This window comes from Strix aluco, chromosome 13 (assembly GCF_031877795.1).
Source record: "Strix aluco isolate bStrAlu1 chromosome 13, bStrAlu1.hap1, whole genome shotgun sequence".
NCBI classification, from domain to species: domain Eukaryota; kingdom Metazoa; phylum Chordata; class Aves; order Strigiformes; family Strigidae; genus Strix; species Strix aluco.
In genome coordinates, this window is record NC_133943.1 from 21,222,366 (window position 1) to 21,232,455 (window position 10,090).

Genomic DNA, 10,090 nt, shown 5'->3' on the forward strand with positions numbered 1-10,090 from the left:
CCTAAATTGGCTTCTCTTCTTTAGAGAGCAGTAACTGCACCAAACAGCTGTCAAATCGGAACACACCAGTTAAGATGTTTCTTCTGGGTGGCTCATTACCTTGGAGGAATTGATGCTTGCTTCTTATCTCCCTGTGGTGATTCAGCTGGAGATTCCATTGCTCCTCAGTTGCTTCTCCTTATCCTGAAGTGTCCCATAGACAGGTTTTTTACTGGAGCAAGCTTTGTTAGCAATTCCAGCTAGAATTAAATGGTCGTATCTATAGTGGCTAGTGTCCTATGTTAAGGGGACAGCTGGAAGTGGTGGATATTAGACCCATTCAGGCTTTGCAAACAAAGTGAATGATTTGAGTTTTGCATTTGGAAGGTGACTTCTGCACTGAGAATGCAGAGATAATAATCAGCTGCTTTTAGCACCCTTTTGGAAGTCTGTGCCTTACCTGTCATGCCTTGGGCTTCTACATGAAAAGCATCTACACTTCTTGATTAACTGGGATCACTGTCTCAGTACAGGCTGATAGAGCAGAACTAATACTTGCCTTTCTAGTGCTGATATGTGAAGAACTAGAAGGTGTAGCTTTTGGGTCTTACGTCATGCCCTAACAAAGCTTAAATAGAGTTTTTCAGAGATGACCTGGACTGCTGAGCTGCTGTAGAAATTGGCTTAGCCCAGCTGACTTAAGCATCAACACAGTGTGTGCAAAGGTGTGTTAGCGCCGTGGCTCATCCATGGCTGCTTCTGGCTCCTAAAGACCACTTCCAGGTCAGCTACATGCTCTGGACGTACAAGGGTGTGTCATAGCTGCATGATACACTTGGTTATAAAGTCCTCCCTGACATTAAGGGGAGTTAATTGCCATGTATAAATTGTTAGGCCTCTTGGACTTCCTTCCCCTGTTGACACTCTATGGAAGATGTCTGTCTTCTGGCTGTGGAACTTACTGCCCCTGCCTGGAGCTGGTGTCTTGTGGCTTTCAAGAGTCTCTTCAGCTCTGAGCTCCAGGAGCTTTGACATGCCTCTTAGACTTGTATAAGCCAATAGATGTTCCAGTAGACAGATGGGCGTTTAAATTGTTTTCTGTATTGCTCATTTGGCTAGTGCTGGAAGGATCTGTGGAGAGCTGACAGTGAATTGTCCTGACTAATGATTGAGCTGCTTCATAGCAGAAGAAGCTCAGCTGTGGAGTTTATATATTGAATTTGTACCTATCCTGCACATTCAGTCTGAGGCGTGGCAGAACCAGGAAGATGAAATTGCTCATCAGAAGTGGCAGGCTACTCTTAGTGATGTAAGAGCACAGCACAGAAGCCTGTTGGGAGGGTGAGGTGGGTCATGCAGTGGTGAACTGTAGCTAAACTTGTTGACAAGCTGGAAGTGTCATGATTATCTGCACAGAGGAGCTGCCTTGAGAAAGATTGTCCTTGAGTTTGAGTGTTACGTACTCTGTAAAGGGAAGTCTTGCAGTGGAAACGGATCAGAGTTGTGCTGTGTTACACTGGTAGACCTCACTTTGCCTCAAAGAGCATGTTGCTGGAGCATTCTTAATTAAGTGTTAAGTGATCATTCTGCTTGATGAGAGTGCGTTTGTATCACTGCTCTATGGGGAAACTAAGCCCATTACTTTTTTAGAAACACTGTTAGCAGTCTTCCTGCTTGGTTAGTTTGGCTCTCAGAGTTCCTTGGTCCATGCTAGTCTGTAGCAGTAGGAAGCCAACTAAAGGATAAGTTGGTTTTGTTGTCTGCAGTAGGTGGATGGGGATCACAGTTGAAGTACTGGAATTAAGTAGGCTGTGTGGTTGGTGAAATAAAGCAAAACCAGTCTTTGAATGAAAGGGAGCTTTAAACGGACAATGTTTTAAGTTGCCTGATGTTTTCCTAGAGGCTGGACTGCTTTGACAGTTGAGTGAAGAGATGAGAAATAACTCTGTACTTGAACCCCTTGAATCAATGTGAAGTAAAATTTATTTGCTGACAAATATTACTGACAAAAATCCAAACTGAAATTCTGAAGAGTGCACACTTCTAGTGCATCTGTTTCAGTGAAAAGCTTGAGAAGGGATGCTGTCAGACTGATACCACTAGAGCAGCTTTGCCTGTGGTCATGCAGGATGAATAGGAGAACGTGTAGAAGTGTTACTTACCTGTCTTGTGTAGTTACTCAGCCTGATTCTGTGGTTACAAAACTTGATTTTTGTGAACTAATTTTTTAATTGTCTTCTACTAATGTTGTGGTCACTTGACTAATAAATGTCAAGGCTTTGCTATGAAATTCATTGCAGTAATACTTGATTGCAGAAGAAGATGGTCTGGTGATTCTCTCTATTCCACAGTGTTGGTTTAATTAGTTACTCTGATGCATCAAAACTCCTATACACAACTGACATTAAGGATAACTTCCTCTTTCCTCTTGCACTTGGCTCCTTTAAACTTTATGAGAAGGTACCTTCTTCCAAGGGGTTCTTCATAGTGGTCTGGAGGCTGCTTACATTGGTTGGTCTAAAACGTGTGAGTATATGCAGTGTTCTGGTGGAAAACCTTGAGAGAAACTTCCTGAATTTCTTTTTGACAAATAGCTGGGTTCAGCAGGCTATTAAAATTACACTAGTTTGGATAACTCAGTTAAAAATGTTTTCCTTGCTGAGGCTATAGAGATAAAAAGGGAAAGATGTGAAGTTACCAGTGAGAGCAAGCATAATGGAGAATAGTTTTGATTAATGAAGACTTACAAAAATAAAACAAAGCAGCTGAATGTGGCAGTGCAGCTTGAAGCCAGTCCATTTTTATTCAGTGTTTTTGGAGTGACACTTCTTATAAGACACCTGCTGAGCAATGAAATCTAGAAATGTGTTTTGAAGCAACTAGATTGACAGAATTAATCACAGGAAGCATTTAGCTACTGATTAAGTTCTAACAAACCACAGCCCATTTTAGTAAAGAGTATTAGTGGCATGGGATCTTTTTTTAATGGCCAGCAAGTAACAATGATACCCTCATGTTGATAGCCTGTAAACCAGGAATGAAAACTCAGACTGGGCCAGGGGTTAACTCTCCTTTTCCTTTCAGCAGATGAGGTGCAGTTCAAGGCAGACTTGCATCTTGCCAGCCAAAACTGACTTGTGGGCAATGTCAGTCTGTTGGCCTGCTGTTGCTCTGGAGGACACAAGGCAGCACCCTGGTTACTCTGGTGCCCATGCTGACCAGCAGCTGAACACCACCTCTGTCTGGTGCCTAGAGCAGATGGGGGGGGGGGGTTTGCAAGGCTGATGTGAGGTGTGCAAGGAGGAACTCCTGAGCAGTACCGTGAGTGCTGGGGAAAGGGGCGTTATGGTGGTTGGGGAAGCTAGGCAGAGAGGACTGGGCAGACTTGCTGCCTGGTTCTGCTGATGAAGGGTGAGCTATCTTGTTCAGAAAAATCCGTAGTTATTAAAGGGCTGTGATGAGATAAAACTCGAGAGAATTGTAGTAGTTGACCAGAAAACTTTGGATTTCCCATGGCTTCTGTTAAAGGAAGGGGACTGATGTTAGCTGTTTTACTCATCCTACCAGCTGAAGAAGCTTCAGTGCCCAGAGCAGTGTAGTCTGATAAATACAAAGAAAGGAGCTGGAGGAAAACAGGTGGGGAAATGACTGTGTTTTTGAAGCTAAACTGACTGGTGGCAGCAGCTGGAAGTAAGGTGGCAGAGATTCCCATTACGAGCACTACTGGGAGTTTTACTCAGTGTACTTGGGAGGGGGGAGGGGAAAGGGCTGAAGCTGATGGAAGGTGCTACAGGTACTAAGCATGCTGTGTCCCTTGCTAAGGGACAGCAGTCCAGGACTGGCGGCTTCTATGTGCCTCCAGCACAAAATTAGCCTTAGCTCTCTGAAGCTGTGTTCTGAGAGGTAGCTGAATAAATGGTCCCAGTGTCAGTCAGTGGTAGAGAATAATTAAGCTCTTACATCTTTCACAAGTGTACAATAGAAAATCAGGTAAAGAAGGAAGAGGTTCTTTATTCTAGCACAAGAAATATGTTCACTTAAATCAAGAACATTTTATTACTAAACTTGTTCTAAAAGCTTTTCACTTTCAACTGATAATTTGTCAGTGAAGGGTCTGCAGAAATACGTAGACAGACTGAACTAACTGGGCTTCTGGGTCCGTGGCGCTCCCATCGCTGAGCAGCTAGCTCAGTTAAGACCTAGTGAAGCTTTCACTTTTGTCCCACTTTAAAAATCTTCTCCAGTTCCAATGATTCAGACCTGTTTTCCCCCTTCTCTCTGGCTGCATTTAGCCATTCTTTGTTTTGCGGCCTCTCTTTTAACCTATCTTAAAAAACAACAAAAGAGTTAAGGAATGCATGTTGTTCTCCTCCGTTTTTCAGCTGATGTCTTTCAGCACGGTAGCTCTGCCTCCTGCTCCGTAGCACAGTAGCAACCAATGGAAGTTCAAACAGATTTGTGTTTAGTGCCTTCAAACTTCCAGCAGCTGTCACTTCCAACTAGCTTGGAGGATGCACTGTGACAACTCTGCTGTTGCTGCTATTGGTGAAGGGGCATATGGAATGGCACCGTCTGATTAAAACAGGCTGAGAGAAAGCAATCAAAGGAATGCTTGGCATTTCTTATGGGGGGGGAAAAATGTCCCTGACATGCCTCATGTAGTGTTGTCCCAATATGCTTTGCGTATAACTTACTGCCTTCTCATCTCTTCTACTTTGGTGTGAACGTAGGAATGTGCACGTGCTATTTGTAGCTTTGCAGGCAGCCTCCTGGCTCCTTATATGGCTGAAGGCTGATGCTGTGCCCAGCGGCATCATGCGAGCGGGATGTGGCTTCTGGGATATATACAGTGTGTATTTATAGGGAAACTTTGAAGTTCGGGGCTTTGTGGTTGGTACGAGCGCAGTTGATTCATTTTGTGTACTATTCTACAATTAATCCATTTCAACCTTCCTTATGCTCAGAAAATAATTGGATAAAGCCTCTTAATTCTCTGCAAGACTAGTGTTTCCTTAAACAGTTCTGGAGGAGCTGTGAGCAGCTCTTGCTTCCTTCATCTCATTTGGACCTGTCTGCTGTTTGACTTTTGATTAGTGCTTCTGCAAGTCATTAACAGTGAGGTGGTCTGGTTTAGGGAAAAGCTGAATTTCAAGTCCAAAAGCAAGGATGTTTTCTGAGAAGGGTTTTAGGTATGGTTTCAGATAGAACACTTCTGCCTTGGGACTTAAGGCTGTAGTCGGATACAGCTATCCAGGAGGCTATTCACTGTGATATTTAAAAACTTGTGGTCATGCAAAGTTGAGTAGTTAAATGGTAAGGATTTTTGTTCAAAAATCACTTCACTGAAGTATGTGGGATTACTGCTCCTTGGCAATTTAAAAAAAAAAATATGCTAATACTAATGGCTAGAAGGGAAGCAAGTGTGCGGGCTGACTTCTACAAGTGTCTTCAGCTGCACTTAAACTCTAATCCAGTATCTTTTTTTTCTCTCCCTAGTACTTTTGTCCATCTGTTCTCTGTTGTGTGATCCCAATCCAGATGATCCTTTAGTGCCTGAGATTGCACGGATCTACAAAACAGATAGAGAAAAGTGAGTATGGAAGCCAAAATAATGTGTAACATTCTTGACAGAGCAGAATCCACACTTAAATAGTAAAGGGGAACTGAAAGCACGTGCTTCTTGGAAAAGAGTGTGACCTTTGATTTGCCTTTTTCACTTCAACTGTGGTCTTTTCAGAGTGTGTGTTTTTTTTTTTTTTTTTCCCTGGGATCTGTAGCACCTCTAGCTTAGCAGCACTGCATTGCTCTAGGAGAAAGGTACATATGCCAGTAGAAGTGAGGGATGTACAGGTCTTGTACTTCTGTGGTTTTATTACTGCATTTTCATTCCACACAATGGTCATTCATTAGTGTTGTAGCTGTTAATTACCGGTTTGCTTGATTTAATGAAAATGTGAAGTGAACAATGCAAATCTGTTTAATGTGGAGCTCTAAGTTGAATGTGACCAGCTTTTAAGAGCCTTCACTGCCTGCTTTAATTCTACATAACCAGCAGAGGGAGAACAAGTTACTCTAGTGGGAGAATATTTCCATGCTGGCTATTGGTGATGGAATTACACAAGCAAATAAGAAAAATACCCTGTTTCGTCTTCATTTGACAACACAGGGGAGGAACAAGTGGTGAAGAGGTGGGGTGAGAGGACTCCAAACTTCTGTGAAGTAAACAGCAAGAATGGAGAGAACTCTAGCACTAATGAGCACTTGAAAAGCAACAGCTTAATGACTGTTGTAAACACTTTTCTACCTCACTGTTCCCTTCCAGATCTGATCAGTAGTGTTAATTACTGAAGCTACGTGGTCATCCGAGAACAAGATAGGAAGGGAAAATAATCTACAAACGTACTCTGCTGCATACTTGAGAAGCAGTGTTAGAAAAGTTCAGGCATCCTGCAAGAGCAACAGTATGTATTTTGAGACGCAGCCAACAGTGACTGACTGCACTTAATGTATGCAGGACTCGTTCCTATTTTTTCCAAAAATAGGGAAATTAATTTTGTGCGTAAACATAACTGGACTTGCTTCTTGAGTAGTCTCTGAACAGCAACATGAAGGTGAGAGCACTTGTTATGAGTGGATTGTCAGACTCTTTAAGCTAAAGAACCTTGTCTACAGACTGAATTCTAGCACGAGAACCCAGTTGTTGTACATAACTAGGAAACTTCTTGCTGTGTCTTGTTATTTTACAGAATTTATAGAAAAAACATAACTTGCCTTCTGTTGTCAGCAATAAGCTTTTAGCAGTACTGTTAATCACAACTGCTTTGTTTTACATAAGTGTCCTGAGCTTCCTCTAGCAGTGGCTCTGGCTATGAAGGGTGTTTGGGTGCAGAAGCTACAGGTGACTTGGGAAACAGAGCATATTGTGACTTCAGAATAAAATCTGGTGGACAAACTGTCACGTCCTGATAGTCATGGAAACAGCCAGATGCAATGTGTAGCAAGAACCAAGCCTGTCAGGGTTTGGCAGCCTGGTAGATACCAGGTATTAGGCTTAACTTTCTAAGGGAAGAAGAAGAAAAGGCGAGAGCGACACATTAATCTATTTTTTCCAGAATGTCAAAACCTGCAGTAATAGTTTCCCATGCAGCAGTTGGGGGGCTGGGGGAGGCACAGGTAAAGACTTCCTGAAAATCCTTTCCCCTCAGACCTGTGCTGGTTCTGGTTTGTGGCTTGAGTCACAAAGATCTTGTATTCCTGTTGCAAATACGACTAGTTATTTCTTTTCCATGAAGTACTGTGGGCTTTCTGGTTTCCCCTGTTTGCCTAATATTTCAGTTTGCTTTTAAATTTTACAAATCCATGATACTGCTGGAGAGAATGTGAGTTCATGCCATGTGTAGACTAGACTGCTTGGAGTTGAAAGACTGTTCAGATGCTATGTTAAGTAAATCCTCTTTTTATACATACAGGTACAACAGAATAGCTCGGGAATGGACTCAGAAGTACGCGATGTAATTAAAGAAATTATTGGATAACCTCTACAAATAAAGATAGGGGAACTCTGAAAGAGAAAGTCCTTTTGATTTCCATTTGACTGCTTTCTATGAGCCCACGCCTCATCTTCCCCTGTGCACATGTTTACCTGATACAGCAGTGCTGCGTGTTGTACATACTTGGAACAACAAAATAGAAATACTGTATTTCCCCGTACCAACATTGACTCCTAGCAGAGAAGTGTGTGTGTGAAAAGCTGGTTCTTCAGTCATAACTTTGAGCCTAAAAGCATTCCTTGTTGATTTAAATGGGGTAATAAAATGTGAATGGGAGAGTTATGGTGGATTTCATATTTCTAGGGACAGGGCTGATCCGTGAAGGATTTTAAGTGGAATCCTTTTAAACTCATAAGTTATGAAAAGCAAGGTGAAGAACTTGAAGCTGTTTCTGTATTCATTTTATTCTGAAGGACCTACACCTTAGGTAAATGTTATGACCAATGAGAGAAACTGTACCCACATCCTGTGTTTAAGGTCTAAGTTTAACCGGTCAACATTAAATGGATTGGAGCTATTAGTGCATCAAGTGATGTTGATTTGTTTCAACTCTCTCCCTTCCTTCACACTTTTTTGGGTTTGTATGTGGTTTCTCAGTTAATACATAGCTAATAGCTCTTACTTTTCTTAAGTTTTTTAACTGCTTAGGTCTTTCTGGATGTAAGGGTAAAAATCCATTTGACAGAAAACTTGTGTATATTTAAAGACCCAACTGCTCCCCTGGAGCTTGTACGTTCAAGAATGATTAATCTGTGTAATAAACTGATTACTACAGTCATTACATATAACTTTGTGTGAATAGGCTTTTAATTTTAAGAGCAGTTTGTTACAGGCTAAAACTAATGGTGGATTTCTCTAAAACTTTTGCATTCACGAATGGTTGCATTTGGAAGTCATGAAGCAGTTTGGTTTGCATCACACAAGGCTATGCACCTGAACAAGACAAACATTAGCCTAAGCACTTACATGAAATCAGGATGTGTAGTGTGCCAGGAACTTGACTGTTAAACCAAATAAGCAGTTTACTAAATGAGAATCTGAGCGACATTTTACAAAGCCTAATGGTATTATTCCCACTTGCATGGGACCTAACACAATGCATATGTACTGTAGGTAAGTGAAACCTTATGTAACTAAAATAATGGATGTAAAAGGGTAAAAAACCAACAAACAACCTATTACCAAACACATCAGCACAAACTTTCATAAAATGTAGCTTTTACATAATTACTTTGCACTAAACATTTGCAAATGTTCATACAGTTTTAAATTGTACTTGTATGTGTCTTTTTTTGAACAAAGTCTTCACTTGAATCTAGTGAAAAATGTAGTTTGAAACTTTTCTTTGTATACAAGTGTATTTGCCAGCATCGTTGGTGTGACAATAGGTGAGTCTGCAAGATTTATCTCCTCTTAGTAGAATTGTAAACAAAGCCATCGACTGAAGGAGAGGCTGTGGCCTCCAGCTCTCCAGCCACAGGGGTCTGTCCCATCCATTTTCAAATGCATCTTTACACTCTTGCACAAATGAGGAATAAATGTCCACTGCTTTTGGTCTAACTCTGTTCCACTTGTCTCATCTCTCAATGTCCTTGTGTACACACCGCTGGATGTAAACGTTAGCAGTGTTTCTTGGAGCCCTCTTACAGCGAGCTGTAGGCGAAACCAGGATCTGTGTGCGTCTCCCCCAGGCGTGAAGACAGCTGCTCTAGCAAGGTGACGCTGCGGTGTGGGGACGGAGCAGCTCTAAAGCTTCACTCAAAGAATGGAGCACACGGGGAACGTTTCCTGGCTGAGTGACAACGTAGGGGTGACGGCTGCAGGGGAGGGGAGAAACGCGGTGTACAGGTTCTGAACCTGGCTATTGGCTCATCTTGGGCTATGCCACGAGGTGTTGAGAAGGCAGTACGTGACCTATCACTGAAGCGTGGCCCTGGGTAAAAACTTGTTGCATTGTCAAAACTAGAGTGTAAGCGAGTGGCTGCTAGCCTATCTTGGGTTTGTGTTAACCTTTCACTGTGCCTGGACTTACCTCTTACTAAACTGTTCACACACAGGGACTAACGACTGACTGAGGCAGAGAACACGCATCAGCGAGGGTGGAGTCGTCCTCCGTGCTTTTGCAGTGGGGTCACCAGATACTCACTTTGATAAGTACAGGGAGGGTGGATTGGAGTGGTTGCAAATCTTGCAGCAAGCTCTTCTTGGGGGATTCCTCTTGACTGCTTTACAAGTGAGCCACCCAAAAATCAGTTTTGTGGCAGATTTGGCTGGTTTTTGGCATTGGCAGTTACTGGGAGAGATCAGGGGCCTGTACAGGAGAGAAAGCAAAGGGAGCATCAACAAGTGTGGAAGTTGAGGAGGATGGTTTCCCTTCTTGGTGGGGCAGGAGTCACGTGTGCTAGGTGATGGGAGAGTAATGGAGCCATACATGAGTTGAAAGAGTCCTGAATGTTGTAATAACACCACCTTAGAGACCGTATTAGCCTTTCTGCTTGTGTTGGGGTGGTTGTCTCACACTTGCAATGCAGTGTTTGAACAGATCTGACTTTCTTGCTGAT

The 10,090-nt window shown here is 42.5% G+C and overlaps 1 protein-coding gene across 1 annotated transcript in view; it reads left to right on the forward strand.

Moving 5' to 3' along the window:
• UBE2D2 (ubiquitin conjugating enzyme E2 D2) overlaps positions 1 to 8,317 on the forward strand; it is a 30,552-nt gene extending 22,235 nt beyond the window's left edge. The window contains exons 6-7 of the mRNA XM_074838739.1: positions 5,476 to 5,569; positions 7,449 to 8,317. Coding sequence (XP_074694840.1) covers positions 5,476 to 5,569; positions 7,449 to 7,494 — 140 coding nt within the window. The 3' untranslated portion in view covers positions 7,495 to 8,317. The remainder of the gene's footprint in view (positions 1 to 5,475; positions 5,570 to 7,448) is intronic.
• The last annotated feature ends 1,773 nt before the right edge of the window (positions 8,318 to 10,090 follow it).